Genomic DNA, 20,522 nt, shown 5'->3' on the forward strand with positions numbered 1-20,522 from the left:
AGTGTCGTTGTGGCGCTGGAAAATAGAGAAACTGGCACAACAATGATTGAATTAGGCACCTTGGCGTTGACGATCATAATGCTGAGTCGCTGTGTCTGATGGCACTGCTTAGTACTTGTAGTTATTTTTTTTCCTGTATATTTCCTAAACAAATACAACTAAAAAAATATTTTTACTTAATTTAAACACAATAAACAATATACAATTTATACTTAACACCGAACAAGGTTAATTTTTTGACGACATATCAACTATCCAATTAGCAATTGATTGTGTTGAAAACTATAAAAAAGTAAGAGAATTGTTACATGAAAGTATATCTTGGTATTCTTGTGATGCACATTATTTGAATATCATTTTAAAAGATATTTGTGAAATAAAACATTGTAGATCTTACCAAAAGTGCTTCTAAAGTGATCATATTTATTTATAATCATGCTTTATTGCTATATTGGCTATGTAAAAAATTAGGTTGGAAAGAAATGGTGTGGCCTTGAACTACAAGGTTTGTAATACATTTATTGCTTTAAAATGTATTAATGAGGATAATCTTGAGTTGCAAGCATTGATAATTAGTAAGTATTTTACTAATTCAAAGTTGTCAAAAATAATAAAAAGGAAAGAGACAACTTCTATCATTTTGCTTATAATGTCAAAATTAGTAGCCCCACTCATGAGATTATTACAAGTGGTTGACTAAGAAGAGAAGCATTGCTTGGTTATCTTTATAATGGAATGTACATTGAAAAGAAGAAAATGAAAATTATCTTAAAAAAAGGAATGTAGAAGCAACATATAAGTATTATTAAGGCTTCATTTGGGACGGTTTTCTTATTGCTTTTTAAAGTAGCTTTCTGGTACAATTTTTTTTTTTTAATTTTTTTTAACTAAAAAGTAGCTTCAAGAAGCAATAAAAAACCGTCTTAAATGAAGCCTAAGAGGAGATGGGATGGATAGCTTCGCCAAATTATTAGCTCTATTGCATATTTTTTGAACCTTCATTTTCAATGCGATTAAAAAAATAATACAAATGCAATAAACCTAAACTTGTAAGCAAAGATGTGAGAATTTATAGTGATTATTTAGAAACCTTTTGGCAAGACAATTGCTCTTACAATGTTCAAAGAAATGCAACCGGATTAGTTCATTACATTTATGACTTTGTATTTTCTTAAAATCAATCAACATTTATCATGTTTAGAAGAATAGTGAAATATGTTTGACTATAATATTCTAAATTTACAGAAGTTGACTATTCATAGTCTTAGTCTATCTTCTTATTCTTCTATATGCAAGAGAAGTTAAATTATTTTTTGAACAAATCATATAAAGAGAAAATTATTTCGAGCATCAAAGTCAAAATGATCTTATATATGTTTGAAATAAAAATTTAGATTTATTAACTATTAATAACTGCTCGAGTTTCAGTCGATGAAGGAGAGACTAAAGCCCCTCAATTATTATTCTATTCACTTATTAAATATAGTTAGTTATTAATATTCATTTTAAATTCTAAAAATTTTCTTACATTATTGTGATATATAAATAAATAAATTATATATATATATATATGGTTGTAATTATGATACTAAAATGTTATATAAATAAATAGTAAAATATATGATGTAGTGGATCGTCGGAAGACTCGACCTGCAAGAAGGATTTCAATTTTTCCAATCCAGGGAAGAAGAAGAAAGCTCTAAGGCTTCAAAGACTAATATTTCTTTCAATGACCTCCATCCTTTACAATAGCCAACTATTTAAAGAGGAAAATAGAACTATCTAGACTAAGGAAGGTAAACTAGTCCCTAAGCATAATATAAGCTAAGATGTTCCTACATCAATATAAGTATTAGATATGTAATTACATAAAAATTGTATGATGTTTAAGTAATTTTTTTTTTTTAAAAAATAATAATAAATAAAGTAATGGTTTTTGTTTTGGCATTTAAAATAAAGAAAAAATTAATATATTTAAAAATATACTTTTTTATATATATAATTTCCAGATAACTAAGTGCGTATATCAATTTCGGATTTTGGCTGTATAAGCACGGTAGCTTCTAACCCGTTTCATTTTTGCTTCCACCACCTCCATCCTCTCTATATTCCTCCAATTATTTGCCTCTCCTCCCTCCTCGTCTTCTCCCTCCCTCCGTCCCCATACCTTCTGGTCATCCCTTCCTCCTCCGCATGAAGAGGCTAGTAAGTACGTTATTTCTTTGATCTATTTGTTCTTTTTCGTTTTTTTTTTTTCCCTTAAAGGAGCCGTTTTTCTCCATTGCTCAGATTTTTCACTGGCTGTGTTCTAATTAATTATGGCTTCTATGATTTCCCCCCCTTCTTCCTTCTCCATCAGATTCATACCTCTCTGTTTGTTTACGCTGAAGAGATTTACTTTTTTTCCTGTTTGCTGTTTGTTTTGGATCTTGCCGACATGGGGTTTATTATTACCATTTTTAGGTCCAAAGAAAAATTTTATGTGATTGATTATTGCCGACATGGCCGTTCTTTGTCTTTCAGATCATAAAAACCTCTGAAGATTATTTATTTTTGTTCTAATGTTCATACCAGCTCAGAAAGAAGACCCTCATTGGCTCAATCATCCTCGTTTTGGATCACCTATCAGATTTCTCAGTCTTTTTTACTGAATTTTACGTCAGTAAAACTTTAGCCAAGTGTGCAAACTTTGCTCAGATTAAAAAGCAAGTATCTTTGTTGCCCATATTCCAATTTTACTACCAAATTACTCATCTCCAGCAAATTCACGTTTTGATCAATTTGTAGGAATTTCAGTACTTATGAATTGAGCCAGCTTCCTTTTATGCCCGTGAACTGTTTGTATTTTTTCCAAAGAAAGCTAACTTTTGTGCCTTTTTCTTGTCTTTTGTTACATTAGGTGACATTGCTACTGGTTCTAGTAGTGGTTGCTACCATTAAGGGTATTCAAGATGTTGATGGGCCTTGTAAATTTAAAAGAACAGTGGCCCCAAGACCCCATAGCGTTACACTTACTGAGTTTGGAGCTGTTGGAGATGGAGTGACGTTGAATACCATTGCATTTCAGAATGCAATCTTCTATTTAAGGTCTTTTGCTGATAAGGGTGGAGCTCAGCTTTATGTTCCCGAAGGGAAATGGCTTACAGGAAGCTTCAACCTCATTAGCCACCTCACTCTATTTCTTGACAAAGGAGCTGTCATCATTGGAACTCAGGTCAATTTCCCTTGTTCTGGCCTTTATTCTTTAATCTTTATTTTTTTCTTGCGTGATAAGTAAGCTAAAGCTTTTTATGCTAACATTTGCCATTGGGCCACTGGTACTTCAATTTATTTGATGTTTTTAGATAGGAATTAGAGAAATTTGTTGGAATTACTCGTCAATGAATAAATCATTAATTCCATGATTTGTAAATGATGACTACTACAATTATTGCATACCACTGGCACCTGTTTACTTAAAATAAAGCACATATTTCTTGTTAAGAAAAGGCTCAAAAGGTAACAAAATAACATAAATAAAAAATGGGATCAGCTCAACTTTTTCTTAGGCAGACCAGTTATAATCTTCCTAGCAAAAAAGTGTTGCTAATTGCTTTCCCACTTTGATTAATCCACTTAAGCAAAGTGGAGTTGAATCTTCTCTTGTCTGAATTTTCTTCTGCAAGTGTGGCAGTTCTCACAATCAAATCACGGAACTTTGGAGTCCAAAAATGAATAAGTTGCCGTATTCTGTTGCTGCAAAATGCAGAATTTTATCAACTATTTCATGAAATTTACCTTTTCAATTTGGTAAAAGTGAAGTTTTTTTTGTTTTTCCCTCTTCTTGCAGGACCTATCACAATGGCCAACAGCTGAGCCTTTACCTTCATATGGCCGTGGAATAGAACTTCCAGGGCGAAGGTATCAAAGTTTGATCAATGGCAACAATTTGACTGATATAGCCATAACAGGCATGGGCAGAGACCTCATTTTATAACCTTTTTAGCTGATACTTTCATCCTTTGAACCATTACTCATGCTCATTTTATCTTATTAAACAGGGGATAATGGAATCATAGATGGACTGGGTTCTGTGTGGTGGGATTCTTACATTTCCCATACTTTGAAATATAGTCGGCCTCATCTTATTGAGCTTGTGAATTCTAATGGTGTTCTGATCTCAAATTTGACTTTCATAAATCCACCGGCATGGACAATTCATCCTGTTTACTGTAGGTGCGTTTTTGGAAAATGTTTGGTATGTTATTTATTGCTCCCAAGGAAAATTTTTAAACTTTTAAATGTATTTGCATTGGAAGTTAACTCAAAGCATTTTGTGCATGTACTTCAGCAATTTAGAGGTTCATAATACAACAATTTTTGCTCCATCGGACTCTCCATTTACAAATGGTATTGTCCCAGGTAAGCTTCTAATCTGTTCTTCCACCTTTTATTTCTTTTAATTACTGTTTTTCTTGGATCTGCTACTCAGGCGAAAAATTCAGAGGAAATAATAACTAGCTTAAAGACTCAATTGCAACCATTCTAGTTTTCTGCAACTACAAGGGTAACATTCCAAAGTGTGTTTGGCCACATAAAACAAAACAAACAAACAAACAAAATTTTTTTTTTTGCCTAATTTGTTTGCACATTTTTTGTCATATTTTGTACGTTGATTGGTATAAAGGAGTAATCCATACATTGAACCTTGCTATCCATTAGTTGAATCTGGTCAGTATAGAATATATTATGTTATATTCTCCTTTTATACTGCAGATTTACATTTCTTCTTCTTTTATTTTCCAACAAGGCTTTCTTCCATGAGTGCTAATGTCTTATCAGTTTTAATTCTTATCATATATATTAGAATTTTACCATCATATTAGCAAGTCATGCAGACCTGGAGTCGAATTTCAACAATAAATTGATTACCTGATTTTCTCAACTTAAGTTTTGTTTGGGATGTTTTTTTTTTGCTTCTTAAAACAACTTTCTAGTTTAAAATTAAAATTTTTATACTTGAAAATTGCTTTAAGAAATAGTAAGAAAACTGTCCCAAACAAAGCCTTAATTTCGTAGGAAAAACATATATAGCGGGAACTATTAAATTTCGAAGTTTTCTCAAGTGTTCTTAGAAACTTTAAACCTATTACAGCAACATAATAGTTTTTGCTTTGAAAAGATTGAATAATCCTAAAGTTGGGAGCAATGATAAATACATAATGTTGATAAATTTTATTTTACATTCAGATTCATGCTCAGATATATGCATTGAAGACACTACCATCTCTGTGGGACATGATGCAATCACCATCAAAAGTGGTTGGGATGAGTATGGAATCTCCTACTCAACACCCTCCACCAACATCCAAATTACCAATGTCTTCCTCCAATCTCCTTCTGGCTCAGCTCTCGCATTCGGCAGCGAGATGTCGGGTGGAATCTCAAACATCCATGCCGACCATCTCAGAATCTACGGCTCACAATTCGGCATCAACTTCAAGACTACCCGAGGCCGTGGCGGTTTCATCAATGACATCTTAATCTCTGATGTAGAGATGAATTCTGTTGGAACTGCAATTCAGTTCACCGGGCATTGTGGCGGTCACCCTGATGATCTTTATGATCCTGAAGCTCTCCCGGTGATCAATCGAGTTACAATCGAGAATGTCGTTGGAACCAATATCTCTGCTGCTGGTGCTTTGTACGGTATTGAACTTGATCCATTCACTGCCATTTGTCTCTCAAATATGAACATAACGGTCGAATCTACTGAAACTTCAGCTTCATGGAATTGCTCCAATGTATCAGGGTTCTCGCAGAATGTCTTCCCTGAACCATGTTCTGATCTTCAATTACATTACTCTAATTCATCATTGCTATGCTATTCCCTAGTAAACTATTCGTATATTCCCTTGGCTACAGTATAAGTAGTTCTCTCTTCTTCTGCTTTTGTTGTGGATCTCTATATATTGTGCAATATCCCTTTCTTCCCTTCCTCTTGATGTATCTTGCAGTTCATTCTTTTCCTGTCCAATAAGTTTATTCATTGGAAGATAAAGCTGATCATCTTTGCTTATCAGAGCCCCAAAGCTTATGTATTGTACAGCTATGTTTGTTCCATTCAAATCTGTAAGAAAAATTTTGAGCTTATGGCAATGCAATGCATTTGATTTCATTTGTTGCATGGATATTGTTCAAACATTTGAATGATAGTATAGTGATTTTTCCGCTCTTTTTTTTTATTATTTTTTTAGTGATTTTTCTGCTCTTGTTTTCGCCGAATGGATGAAGTTTGTTTGTCGTTTTTATTTGAAAATTTGAATGAATTTAATCACAAATTCAAACATAACGTATATGCGAAGACTCGAATCCAAAATGTCTTGCAATCAATAGGATAAATTGGGCTGCATTGGCTTGAAACTAGATATTGCAACATACACCGATTCTTTTTTTAGGTGAGTGTGAAGATTTTTTTTTTCAATATTATTTTATTTTATGCAAATTTTATTTTACATAACTAGACTGTAAAACTCTCTCTCTGAATAGCATGCTCCATTAGCGCGCAATTCGGCAATTCACACAACAAGCCTTCATATATATCAGAAATGGATTTAAACATGTAATAATCTAGTGAACATTTGAATTGTAGTTTTTAAATTAAATTTAGGACTATATAGACTCATATATAACCAAATTTATAATTGTTGCGGGCTAAAATATACGCGGCGATAGAGTTTGTGATTTTACGTCCAAGCGTTGTACGAATATTCAGCACACACAAACAAAAGATAAAAAGGGAACACCAGAATTTTTACGTGGAAAACCCGAAAGAGGGAAAAACCCACGGGGCCACGCTCAGCTGAAGTAATTTCACTAGTGTTTGTTTGAAGTACAAAGGCTGATTCGTGCCACAAGTTAGGACGATCAGATTACAATCAATTTCTTCTAAATTGAAACAAAGTTACAATGTTCTGCAGAATTCCGTCGTCTCCCGAATATCCGACAGAATTCCGGCGTATTCAGGCGGCGGAAAAGAACTCCGGCGATGGTCGAGGAGTTGATTCTCCTTCTCTTCTTCTCTTCTTCTTCTCTCTCTTGCTTGGGTCCCCTCTTGTGAAGAATAAGGGTTCTATTTATAGTTTTTCTTGAGTGGAATGACTTGTAAATAGGTATGAGATCAGGGGCGAACAGGGAGTGGTTGAATGGACGGCTGATATTGAATCCTTTGATCATACATCGTTCGTTAGCCATTTGAAGGCCTTAGTGACGTCAGAATCTGGCGATCTTGGGCTCGTTGGATTCGTCTTGTCGAGCCGTTTGATTCGACTATAAGCTTGTTAAAATTGGAGACCGTTTGGTAACTCAAATTGTGGTACGAGCTTTCCAACAGCGCTTCGGGTGCTTGATTTTGGCTCATTTGGGCTCAGATTGATTTGAATTTGGTGTCGTTGGGTTCGTATTTCTGAGACGCTCAGTTTGACTATAAGCTCGCTGAAATCGGAGTTCGGGTGCTTCTAGATTTAGTTTTTAAAATTTCCTGATTGGTTTTTGCCTCGAGATTCGTGCCCGATCAAGATAATTTCATGATGATGCATCAATAATCAAATTGATTGGCTTGATAGGACTAGCTCAACGATTTTAAAGATGCCTAATTTGAGGCTACATCAACAGCTTGAAGCATAATTATCAAATTTAGAATATTAATTTGATGAGAAAATGAACTCTAAATTTGACATGTTTATAATTAAATCGAGCGTCTCAAAGAGATCAGAAATTCAACAAGCCCAATATCAATTAATTCTGATAACATTAAGGTACTTAAATATTGAATAAATGCTTTATAATCAAGGGAATCATTAATAATGACAGTCCCATAGAGAGTTTTCATTTGTTTCTATATCTAGGGGAATGCTACTCTTGAAAATCTAAAAGTAGCCCCCCTCCCCCTATACATGATGAGGAATATTAGTTAAATACTTAAGAGAGCTCAAAAGCTTGAAGAATCCTTGAGATGTACTTGAGCACAACTATTGTCAGACTTGTAAAACCTAGAAAATCAATGTACCGTTTAACTCATTATAGCCCAATTAGATTCAAGGTAATCCGTTAAATTTATCCATTTGAACCCTTTTACATGTGTTTGTGAATGTTTATGTGTACGTGAGAGTCTACATGTGTTCCAAACTAGATCCTGGGGGTATGTTTGAATGATTGGAAAAGTTTGATTCTTCTTATCCTTGGGGCGCTATGACGTTGTGATCAGCAACACTTTAGTGCCTATGCTCTCGAGAAAAATTGAAAAATAAATCAACATAGTGGCACTAGGGCGAATTTGCGGCATTGTGGGCTATTTAAGAGAGTGACGCGGGGCGCCATGACACTATGCCCAATTTTAATAATAAATATCATTTTCCACTAAAATCCTGTTCATTTTCCCTAAGGTGGATGCCGATTAGAGAGAGTGAGAGAGAGAGAGATTCCTAAAGAGAGTTGAATTTTGACTGCTTCGGGTTGTGTTCAGTTGACGACCTAGTTCAGAAAATTGCTCGATGATATTTTGATTATCTCAGCTTTCAAAAATACAAAAAATTTTAGAAATTTTTATTTTAATTTATAATTTCATTAGCGAAAAAAATAGGGTAAACTTGTTATCCGTAAAATTTTCTTCATGTCACTTTCTATATGTTATAGTGGTAGAGATTTTTGAATATTTAGATATTTTTTCTGAAAATTTTACACTTGAAATTTAAAAAATTATGCAGTTTTAATTGATTATAAAGTAATCCTAAGTCTAAAAAATAATATTGTAGTATAATTAAAGTTTTTAAATAATATTCTAAATAATCTCTAATAATTTGGTTACAATATGAAACATTGAATATTTGCACACTTGTGTACTATATTGCCTATCATTATAGCATTTTATGAAATTTTGAAATGAGTTCATTTATATTTTAATTGTTGTAATGCAATGAATTATGCAATTAATTGGTTGAAATGTGTGATTCTAAGTAAATTTCGTGTGGGTGAAAGGAGTTATATTATGGTGCCTACAGCATGTTATGGTACCTACATGCTTATTCTAGTGCCTACGAACATGTTCAGATGCTATATGCACATTCTATTATGGTGCTGTCAATTGGAGGCATAAAAGCCTAAGGTGAATTTGTTACTTTCTATTCTGATATGCGAAGTGCTCATTTATGTACTTTCCTATAATGCTATATAAGCTTTTTAATAATTGTATGTACAATCATGTTAAATGTAATGATTTAATATAAACTCAACAGGACATTTGACAAATAAATTATTTGAAAATTCTAATTTATAAAATGTGTTATGCTGAGCTGTGTTAGCTCATAGTTGTTTCATCTTATATTTTCAGGGTCTAAGAGAGGAAAATGACCAGCTTAGTAGCATTGTTAAGATCTGATATGGGTTAGAATAGATATTTCTTTTTTTTTTTTTGTAGAGTCATGATTAGTTAATTATATTACTTTGTCTCATAGCTCAACCTATAGCCATATATTATTATTATAGATTCATTTTGATGAAAGATGAAAAAGATAATTTTATAGATGTGTTTATTTTTAGTACACTAGATATTGCTAGTAGCTTTGTGAATGCTATTTATTTTAAAGTTAAATTTGGACCAAAAAAATGAATGACTTTTAAAACCTAGTTCCTGGGGTTCACCTATTGCAAAACAACACGATGGGGCATGCCCAATATATGGGTATTATCGGATTGGGTTGTAACAAGTCCTTGCCCATTTGTCCTTGTCGGACCACTATTTGACTGTTGTTGAAACTCCACCGCCCAACCTTCATCGTTGGACCACAATTCGACCACCGATGGACCTTTATTGTCGGGACATTGTCAGTATACTGCCATTGAACCTTTGTCACCTTACCTCTGTTGTTAAACCATCATTGTCAAACTATCTTTGTTAGACTATTGTCTCCTGACTATTATCGTTGGGCCAACATCACCTGACTGTTAACGTCAGATCATTATGGTCCTACCACCACTATCATTGGATCGCCACCATCTAATCGTCGTTGCCCAATCACCAATAATGGGAAGCGTCACTACTTGACTAACATCATCAAACTATTGTGACTTAGCTATTATCTTTTCTACTAGCATCTCTCTCTTGTCATAGAACTTACATGGTGGAATCATTTCAGTTGGCTAGGACCTTATGATTTATTTCCTTTTTGGATTTTTCATGTAAAAACTTGTGTTATTCGTACCCTTTTTATTTACATATTTATGTATTAGATATTCATGCAAAATTAGGATGTAAAGCTCTTATAACCTCAAACTTTCTAACCCCAAACTAGTATGTATAAGATAATGCAAATCCTATTAAAATACTTATAAATGTCATGCATACATGTCTCAATAAACGTCATTTAATGAGCACAAAGACTTATATATGTGTGTGTATGTGCGCACACATGGACTATAACGTGCATGGATTTATTTATTTATGTAATACTCAAATAAATTATTTGAAAATTCTAATTTATAAAATGTGTTATGCTGAGCTGTGTTAGCTCATAGTTATTTCGTCTTATATTTTGAGGGTCTAAGAGAGGGAAATGACCAGCTTAGTAGCATTGTTAAGATCTGATATGGGTTAGCATAGATATTTCGTTCTTCTTTTTTTTTGTATAGTCATGATTAGTTAATTATATTACTTTGTCTCATAGCTCAACCTATAGCCATATATTATTATTATAGATTCATTTTGATGAAAGATGAAAAAGATAATTTTATAGATGTGTTTATTTTTAGTACACTAGATATTGCTAGTAGCTTTGTGAATGTTATTTATTTTAAAGTTAAATTTGGACCAAAAAAAAAATGAATGATTTTTTAAAACCTAGTTCCTGGGGTTCACCTATTGCAAAACAACACGATGGGGCATGCCCAATATATGGGTCTTATCGGATTGGGTTGTGACAAGTCCATGCCCATTATTTCTCGTCGGACCACTGCTTGACCATTGTTGGAACTCGACCGTCCCACCTTCATTGTTGGACCACCATCCAACCATCATTAGACCTTTATCGTCAGGACACTGCCTGTATGATGTCATTGGACCTTAGTCACCTAACCTATGTCATTAGATCATCATTGTCCAACTATCTTTGTTATACTATCGCTAGCGGTGTCAATTTTTGACACGACCCGAAACACGACTCGAACCCGACCCGAAAAAATCCGATTTCGGGTCGACCCAGTTATCAAACGGGTTGGGTTCGGGTTTGAAAATCTGACACGAATTGAGTTCTGGGTCGGGTTCGTGTTGACCCGGAGACCCGATAATGACCTGGAAATGCTTATGCCCATTTCTGTTGCCCGGCGTGCCCGCCCTGCCCGTGAAATGACCCGCGCGTGCTCGTCCAGTCACTGCGACGTCGCTCAGTCTGCCCGCAAAATGACCCGCACGCGGCACGTCCAGTTGCGTCGAGTCGCCAGTTCGCCTCCTTCAAGGCTGTCGCCGACTCGCCGTGCTACCGCTGCGCTTTTGATGCCGCACCGCCGGTCCGCCGCGCTGTTGCTGCCGCACTGCCGGTCTGCCGCGTTGCTGTTGTCGCACCACCACCGCTGCTGTTGTCAGTTGTTGTCTCGCCTCCGCCACCGCTGCCCCACCGCCAATATTTTGTTGCGCGCTTCAGCCAAACACAAAAATCCGTGTCAGGTCGGGTTGACCCGGACCAGAATCGGGTCGAGTTCGGGTCAGGAAACCTGACCCGTTTTTAAAAACGGGTCTGGTTCGGGTTGACCAGAACAATATCGGGTGAGTTCTGGGTTCGACCCGAACCCGACCCATTGACCCGAATTGACACCCCTAACTATCGCCTCCTGATTATTACCGTTGGGCAAACATCACCTGATTGTTAAAATTATTTTATTATTTTCCTACCAACACCATCACTGGATCACCACCATCTAATCGTTATTGCCCAATCACCATTACTGGGTGACCGCCCCTGCTTGACTAACATCGTCAGACTATTGTGACTTAGCCACAATTGTCCAAATTCTGTCACCTTATGCCGACTCCAGTTGCACTCCATTATCTTTTCCACTAGCTCCTCTCATTCTTGTAATAGCACCTATATGGTGGAATAATTTCACTTGGCTAGGACACTATGATTTTTTTCTTTTTTGAATTTTTCATATAACAACTTATGCTATTCGTACCCTTTTTATTTATCTATTTATATATTAGATCTTCATGCAAAATTAGGATATAAAATTCTAACTTTATCACCTCTAATTTTCTAACCCCAAACTAGTATGTATAAGATAATGCAAATCCTATTAAAATGCTGAAAAATGTCAAGGGTACATGTCTCAATGAGGAATCTAATAATGTTAGAATGACTTGATCCAAATCAAAATAGACATACAACAAACATATCACGAGGTAATTTAATGGATCAAATGACCTTCAAATGTAACATTATGTAGTTAAAATAAGCACCTCGATAAAATGTAAAGATAGAGCCTAAGATCATTAAATTTTGATATCTTGATAGCATAACAATAAGTTAAAACTATCAAATGATTATGGTGAATCAACTTGACCATTTGATAGTTTTAGTTCCCGTTAAAAATAACCAAATGCTGCTAAAAAAATTCTATAAAACATATATGATTCTACACATTTATTGAAATTTCATAGAGAATTTTAGTGGAGAGAAATATGTGACTACACCTGGGGTTGGTTGTTGACTAATGTTGATGACCACCATCACTATCGCCATATAATTATTGTTGACGAACATTAACGCTTGTAGTTGTCTATCATATAACATTCTCAATTTCCTCCCATTCAATGCATATCAGTATATAATGCTTCTTAGTCATCAATATAGAACACCTACCTTATTATTTATCATTCTCTCGTACTATAAGTAGGATGATCAAGTAGACCATATACTAGTTCTTAACATCCCCAGTTGATTGTTAATCAACACCTTCTAATGTTTAGCGTATGTCAACCATTGAGGTTTGTCAACATTGAACATTTGACGTCAGCCTTCTTGGTTGTCAGTCACCCCTCCTACAAGATGAATGACTCAACATACCATTAATCATCACCCAACATTTGATGTTCCAAATTGATTTTCATATGATGCTTGAAAATGTTCGACGCATGTATTTCTGGTCATTAATCTCATCTCATATATGTAGAATGATTGATAAAATAAGAAGCTGTCTCCCAACATATTATTCTCATTCCCTAATTTTCTAATCTCCTCTCCAACAAATAGAACAACCGAATAGGCAAATGGTCATCGACCCACATGTAATATTCACAATCTACTTTCTTCTAACACCTAAGAAAATGTTAACGTATGTGGCTTACCTTTTTGGTCATCAGTCTCCTCTTAGAAAATGAATAACTGAACGAACCATGAATCATCACCCAATATCTAACATTTTCGAATGATCATCATTTGATAAATGTTATTTTGAAAAAAGTCTATAATCACAAACATCCAATCAAGACTTCCTTCTTATTGATCTCTTCTTTTATATGGAGGACAACTAAGGAAATAATTAATTATCATTTAAAATCCAACTTTTTGAATTGATCATCATCTGATGTATGAGAATATTTGACATTTTTTAATTACCAATGTTTGATGCATACTTTCTTAGTGTTCATTCTCCCCTCTTATAAGAATGATATTCAAAGATACCACTATCCTTCATCTAACATCTTTTTTACAGCGTTATTCACCATTCACCTTCTTATAAGGATAACAATTGAGCATACCTCTATATATCACCCAACTCCAATGTTCATAGTCTAGCATCGATTAAAGCTTGATAATGTAAAAATGCCCATCACCTAGCGAGGTTTTATGCTTGATTTGTTAGTCAACATTCACGATTCCCTTAAGGAGGTGATTAATAAGACCAAACAAGGCTAGCCTAACATTTGACATTCCAAATCAACCATCATTCAATGCTTATTAATGTTTGATGCATGCCGACAACCGATGTTTGACACCCACATTTTTGGTTATTGATATCACCCACTATAAGAGACCAATAAAGTTGTCATTAGTAATCAGTTGATGTTCTATGTTAACCATTGTTTAAGACTCATAAATATATGAAATGTAACAATAATTATTATTTGATGCCCAAACTTTTGGTCATCAATCTTCTATTGTATATGGAGAATAACCTATTAGGCCATCAATGATCGTAGTTATTTGTACCTTAAGTATACTTATGATTGAATTTTGATGTCCTTCTAGTATCAACAAACTAATATTTAGCTTCATGTTTGCCTAGTCTCCTATCTTATAAGCAGAGTGATCGAGATTACCACCTACTATCATTTAGTGTCATCTCCACCCACAAGCTCCTTAGTACCACTTTATAAGGTAATGTCTATTTTTTGAATTTATTATATTATATTAATGCCTTCTCCCGTTAATAGGAAAGATATAATAGACTTCCAAAGAGTCTCGTGTGATTTGGAAATATTATGTTTCATTGTACATGAGATGCCACAAAATCCAATTTAGAAGAATTCTTTTATTTTATATTTTATTAAACAACAACTAAAGCTATCTAATATCTTTTATCACTATAAATATCAATGAAAGCAAAATTATTTATCAAATGTCAATATACATATATATTTATTACTGTTTGCTATGGAAAAAATCTCTTTTTAAATAAAAGAAAGTGCAAACCCCGCTCTCACGAACTTAGGATTCCCTTTTAATTTTTTTGGAGGTAGATTGAGTTTAATATTTAACCAGATTTCCCTTGAGAGTAATATCAGAGTTTATTTTAGATATGAGTTCTACTTCCTATGAACACAAGCCCTCATAGTTAATTATCTCTCCTAACGAATTAGAAGAACACTCTCGATTAAGGATGAAATACACTTAGCTTCGTACAAGAAGTGTGAGAATGTGCAACATAAACTTAAATGGGGGGGGGGGGGGGATGAAGGTACACCCGATCAAGATCCCATGGTTCCATCATCCCGTGAATACCGTGGGTTTAGTCTACCAACACTAACAACCAATGATTGTAGTGTCCAAGGAATCTGATTAGTAGCCATGGGTTGCCTCCTCTCAAGGATCCTGAATAGACTGAAGTGGAGATGTACGAATTTTAGTTTAGTTTAATTTGGGTTGGGGCTTTTGGCTTCCTTAGAAGTTGCCCATTAATTTATTTAGTTTGGGGCTTACGACTCCAATTAGGAGTTGGCTGTTAATTTATTTAGTTTGGGGTTTACGGCTCCAATTTGGAGTTGCCCGTATGATTTATTTAGTTTGGGGCTTACGGCTCCAATTAGGAGTTGCCCGCGTGATTTGATTTGGGTAGGGGCTTATGACTTCCTTAGAAGTTGCCCTAATAGTGGGATTTATAATCTCTTTTAGAGATAGCCCGAAGAATTTTGGTTGGGTAAGTCTTCTGGCTTCCTTAGAAGTTGCCTTATGATGGGTCTTACAACCTAGCCCTATATGCTAAGTGGCCCGTTGTAGTTTGAGTTTAAATATAGAGTCGTTCACTTGTAAGTTTCCTAATAATCGGGTCTTACTACTTCGCTTAGAAGTAGCCCAAATGGTGGGTCTTACAACTTAGCCCTATAGGCTAAGATGCCCATTGGGGGGTCTAGGATTAGGTTGCTTTCTAGATATTACCCCTAAATGTACGTTGGACTTACGGCTTTCATTGAAAGTAGCCAGACAAATTTTTGGAATTTATTGCTTCACTTAATAAATATATATTTATTGAAAAAATTACTTATAGGATTTACTGCTACTATTAGAAGTAACCTAACCTATAGGACTTAGCTTAGCAGGGATGTAGCTTTACACACTTTCTCATATATATTGACACCAATTTTAGTATTTTGTATTGTGCTTTTAGTTTGTTGCTATACTTTCAGCACTTTATTTTGCATGCGGTAGCTGATTTTTTTTTCTTTAGCATTTAATTTAGTCTTGTTTATTGATGCATTAACTATTTGCATATTTGCATGTAAGACCTCGTAGCCAGCAGTGTAGGAAACTCTCATGTAGCTACATGAGTTGTTCTTGAGAGTTTGAGATTACTCGAGCTTGTTTGTTGGAGGGTTGTTTGAGTTGTTCATTAATTTGTACATATATTGGATTAGTGGAAAACATATAATCTTATGCTTTTATGCTTTGTCATGTTTTGATTTTAGTTTAATTATACCAATTAAATGAGTCATTTAAATAACTGAGTTTTTTTTTAATTAAACTTGATTTACAATTTAACATTAATCGTTTAGTTTATTGAATTTTTTTTTAGATGTATTATTTTTTAAATTATTTAATTATTTAAAATAAGTCAATTGCTTAATTAATTAAGTTATTTTTAAAGGTTTAGACTTTAATTAAATCTATCATTTAATTAAATTTCAATTTTTTTAATCAAAGTTGTGATTTTAAATTTTAAGATTGATTTAAAGTTTTGGGTTTAATTGAGTTTCAATTAATTAGTTAAATTATTTGATTAAGTTATCAAAAAGTTTTATGCAAATTAATTGATTTTTCAATCAATTAATTTTTTTTTGTTCAATTTCAATTAAATAATTTAAGTTAAAGTTGGTTTAAATTAGAAGTTATTTAACAATTGTAAGTTAAACTTTAAATCAATTCGTTAGATCTCAGTTTAATTTTGAATTCTGATTTTATTTCCAAAATTAATTATTATTTATATTAATTGGTAAATTGAGTTAAATTACCAATTAGTTTAGACTGATTAGTTAAATGGATTGGAGTTCAATTTTAATTTAAATTAGTATATGTTTTGATTAAAATTGTTCATTTACATATTATGATTAAATGCTTTCCAATTTTCTCAAAATCAGTAAAAGTCCATTATTTTCGAAGAAATTTTGGCAGCCTCCCGGCGTCCCCTCTCCGGCACCGGGAGGTAAGGAATGACTCGACTCGACAGGAGTGAATCAACGACAAGGAGATTTGGTCTTCAGAAGCTTTGATTGGTGATGATTGATTGCTGAAGATTGTCGAAGATTGCATTTCAGAAATTTGACTAAGTCCTGGATTTTGAGAAAATTTCGGCAGCCTCCCGGCGCCACTCCCTGGTGCCGGGAGATAAGGAGTGGCTCGACCCGACCAGAGCGAATCAACGGCGAGGAGATTTGGTCTTCATAAGCTTTGCTTGTTGACGACAACGCCTCTAATTGTTGTATATATAATATGTATTGTTTATATATATCCATATATTTGCTTTTTTTTTTTTTTTGGGAAATTTTGGGGCCTAAGCCCATCTATTAACTATGGAAAAATTACAAGTAAATAAAATCCAGCCCCAAGCAAAAGCAGGGGAGGAGAGGAGAAAAGCAAAATTACATATGAAAAGTAAAGGAAAAAATATACCACCCAAAATTACAAACCAAATCCTATTTACTTGAAGAAGCTTTCTTATGCTGACTACCAGCTGCTTATCATGAAAATTACTAAGGCTTTGGAGGGTTGGAAGGCTAAAACTCTCTCTTTTAGGGGTAGAATTCAATTCTTGAGATATACTATTTTAATTCTATTGCTTACTGGATTAGGGGATCCATTCTACCCAAATACTGTTTCAAAGCTTTAAACAAGCTTTGCTCGAGATTTCTTTTTTGCCGTGACATTGCAGTGAAGAAACTACAGTTGATTGCCTGGAAAGATACCTGTATTCCTAAAGCAAATGGTGGTCTTGGGCTTCCTTCTCTTGATTCCCTATCGCATAGCTTCAGTTGCTCTATGATTTGGAGATTCTTAAATGGTAACAACCTTCTTTTCAACTGTTGGCGCAATATGTATAATTCCCTTTGGTTCCCTAATCCTAAGCATAGCTCACCTTACTGGAAAAACCTTTGTAAAACTGCCTAGCAGCTCAATCACTGTTTGCAGTTAAGGATTCATCCTTCCTGCAACCATTCCCTTTTCTGGGATCCATGGTGTTTTGGCAAGTCTCTTATGGATTTAGTGGATATGAATTCTGATTGTAGTTGGATGGATAATCTGATTTGTGAGACTGTTTCTCACATTATGTTGGATGGCAATTGGGAGGTTCCTAACTACTGGCCCTCTAATCTCAAAAGCACTATTGCGTCTGTGCCTATCTGGAATGTTGACTGTGGTTGCTTGTGGTCTAATACTGAGAAAGTTTCAAATAAACTTTTTCTCAAAGAATTTTTTAGACATTATCCGGTTGTGAGCTGGCAGCGTTTTGTTTGGCATAAACATTCCTCTATCAGATTCTCTACTTTTGGTTGGCTAGCTGTGAAAAAAGGTTTAAAAACGGCTAATCTTTTGCTTAGACGTGGTATTAATGTGAAACCTTACTGTATTTTCTGTTAGGATTGTAAAGATTCTCATACTCATCTCTTCTTTGAGTGTGATTTCTCTTTCGGGATTCTGAATTCTCTTATTCCACAGTCTCAAACTCTGCTTCTCCGCCCTAACCTCTTTCAGATTTTTGATTTTATTGATGATATGTCAGAAACTAGGGAGATCCTGAATTTCTTTTGTCTTTTGATCAACACTGCAATTTACTTCATATGGCGAGCTCGAAATGACAGAATTTTTGGTAATATCATCGAATGCCATACTACCGTAGTTAGAAAAATTAAAAAGGCTATTTTTGCTAAGCTGGAGAAGTGGAAAAATGGCCATAATCTTATGCATCTCTTGGGATGATAGGGGATCTTTCTGGTGGAATGTCCCTTTGGTTGGTTTCTCTTTTTGGTTGTTGGTTATTTCTCATTCTGTTAATGATGTCTATTCTTTGTTGGCTGGAGCTGGAGCTGGCGTTGGTTGGAATTGCCGATTGCTGCTTCTCTCACTGGTTTCCTCCTGGATGGCCTTTTTGGCAACCAAGGAGAATGGTTTTGTTATTTCAGACAAATTTTTGCAGGACAATGATGACCGTTGCAGCACCGCCCCTTGGAGGGTCATTTTGGCAACGAGGGGGTTTTGCTGATCATTCTAATGTTCAAGTCCCGCTCGATTATTGCTACAGCTATTGCCTGAGTCCTGAACCATATCTTTGCTTCAGAAGCTTTGCTTTGCTGGCATATATCTCCTTAGTTATAGTTAAATATATATGCCATTAGTTATATCCATTATATTCTCTTGAATATCACTCAATAATATGAATACAAATTGTAACATGTACGGAACAATCTAGTACTTTATTTATTTATTTATATTATATTGTGATGTGGTCTATCCTAGTCCAGCAGACTACCACATGCGTTTTCCCTAACGAACCTACAGGCTCCACTACCGCCTATTACCTTTTTCTGTTTTTAGCAGTTTATGCTTAGTATGGTTTTATTTTCTTTTTAGCAAAGTTATTACCAGTATAGATAGGAGAAGGAGAACTGTAGAGCAGATAGAATTGAATTACAGAAATCTAAAAGTATCAAACCCCTACTTCGTTCTTTCTTCGCCTCCTTATTCTTCTTCTTCTTTCTTTCTAAATGCTAACCCTCTGATTCTTCCTCTTCCTTGCTAGAATCCTCTATTTTTCTTGTGTTTTCTGCAGGTATTCCTGGTTCCACACCATATTGGTATCAGAGCTCGGCTCAGAACAGTAATGGCGGAAGGGAGTAAGCGTTCCGCGGTGGAGGACGACAGCAGGGCGGTATTTCTCATTTTTGCAGATCTAAGCAATACCGAGAAAATCGCGAACATAGCATTCCCGGGTTCCGCTCCGGGTCAAGTCGTCGGGCCGCGCGGTAAAGAGTAAGAGCACGTGGCGACATGTTATTGGCGGCTGAACGTACCTCTACGTCAGGTTAGAGGACGTAATAATTGTTCTATTTGAGGGCCGTGGCCAACCAAACTATTGCAATTTAAACTTTAGCTTGCTAATTTCCTCAATCACATTTTTGCGCATGAGCTAAAGATGGCACTTCACTTTTGCTTGAATTGAGCTGCTGATGTAATTGCAGAAGCTTCTCTTGCAATTTATTATTTTCAGCACATCTCTCTCTCTCTCTCTCTCTCTCTCTCTCTCTCTCTCTCTCTCTCTCTTATATTGATGATTTTTAGTGGTAACTTAATAATTGAAGTAACCACTATAGGCATGACTCAAATGACTATCTTTGCATAAACTCAAGCGAATACCACAAATGAAAGTCTTTATGCATGCTAACCACTTCCAAACTTTGCCAAACAGAGATGACATATTGAATTTTGGGGATTGCATTGAAGATATCTACTAACAGTAGTTGGATCTTGATTTCAAATCCCCTAAGAGCATTATTTGCTTTGCAATCTTAGGACCACCATCTAGTACTATGATTTTTTTTTTTTTAAACTCTTTTGGCATGCATTGAGATCTGTTTGAAGATTGCGATCAACTATTAAATTGAAAGGTATTGAAACCTATCTCTGAATTATCTTCAACTGAATATGTCAACTAAATGTTAAAGGACTTATTTTTTTGTCTGATTATCTTTTGATCTTTAATTCTTCTGTTTTTTTTTTTATTATTAT

General features: G+C 34.7%; 1 protein-coding gene across 1 annotated transcript; it reads left to right on the forward strand.

The window, feature by feature from the left end:
- Positions 1–2,041: 2,041 nt before the first annotated feature.
- LOC110104428 (probable polygalacturonase) lies at positions 2,042–6,157 on the forward strand. Its single transcript, XM_020833533.2, has 6 exons — positions 2,042–2,205; positions 2,900–3,214; positions 3,830–3,950; positions 4,041–4,215; positions 4,331–4,401; positions 5,230–6,157. The coding sequence occupies exons 1-6, from the start codon at positions 2,194–2,196 to the stop codon at positions 5,907–5,909; spliced, it is 1,374 nt and encodes a 457-aa protein (XP_020689192.1). The 5' UTR covers positions 2,042–2,193; the 3' UTR covers positions 5,910–6,157.
- The last annotated feature ends 14,365 nt before the right edge of the window (positions 6,158–20,522 follow it).

The sequence above is a fragment of the Dendrobium catenatum genome, unplaced genomic scaffold, assembly GCF_001605985.2.
Source record: "Dendrobium catenatum unplaced genomic scaffold, ASM160598v2 fragScaff_scaffold_104, whole genome shotgun sequence".
NCBI classification, from domain to species: Eukaryota; Viridiplantae; Streptophyta; class Magnoliopsida; order Asparagales; family Orchidaceae; genus Dendrobium; species Dendrobium catenatum.

What these genes read in the sequence shown, in the direction of transcription:
- LOC110104428 (XM_020833533.2), top strand. An exon ending in GACTGATATAGCCATAACAG is followed by an intron (nt 3,951 to 4,040) that starts GCATGGGCAGAG and finishes CTTATTAAACAG; the next exon opens with GGGATAATGGAATCATAGAT. An exon ending in ATTCATCCTGTTTACTGTAG is followed by an intron (nt 4,216 to 4,330) that starts GTGCGTTTTTGG and finishes CATGTACTTCAG; the next exon opens with CAATTTAGAGGTTCATAATA.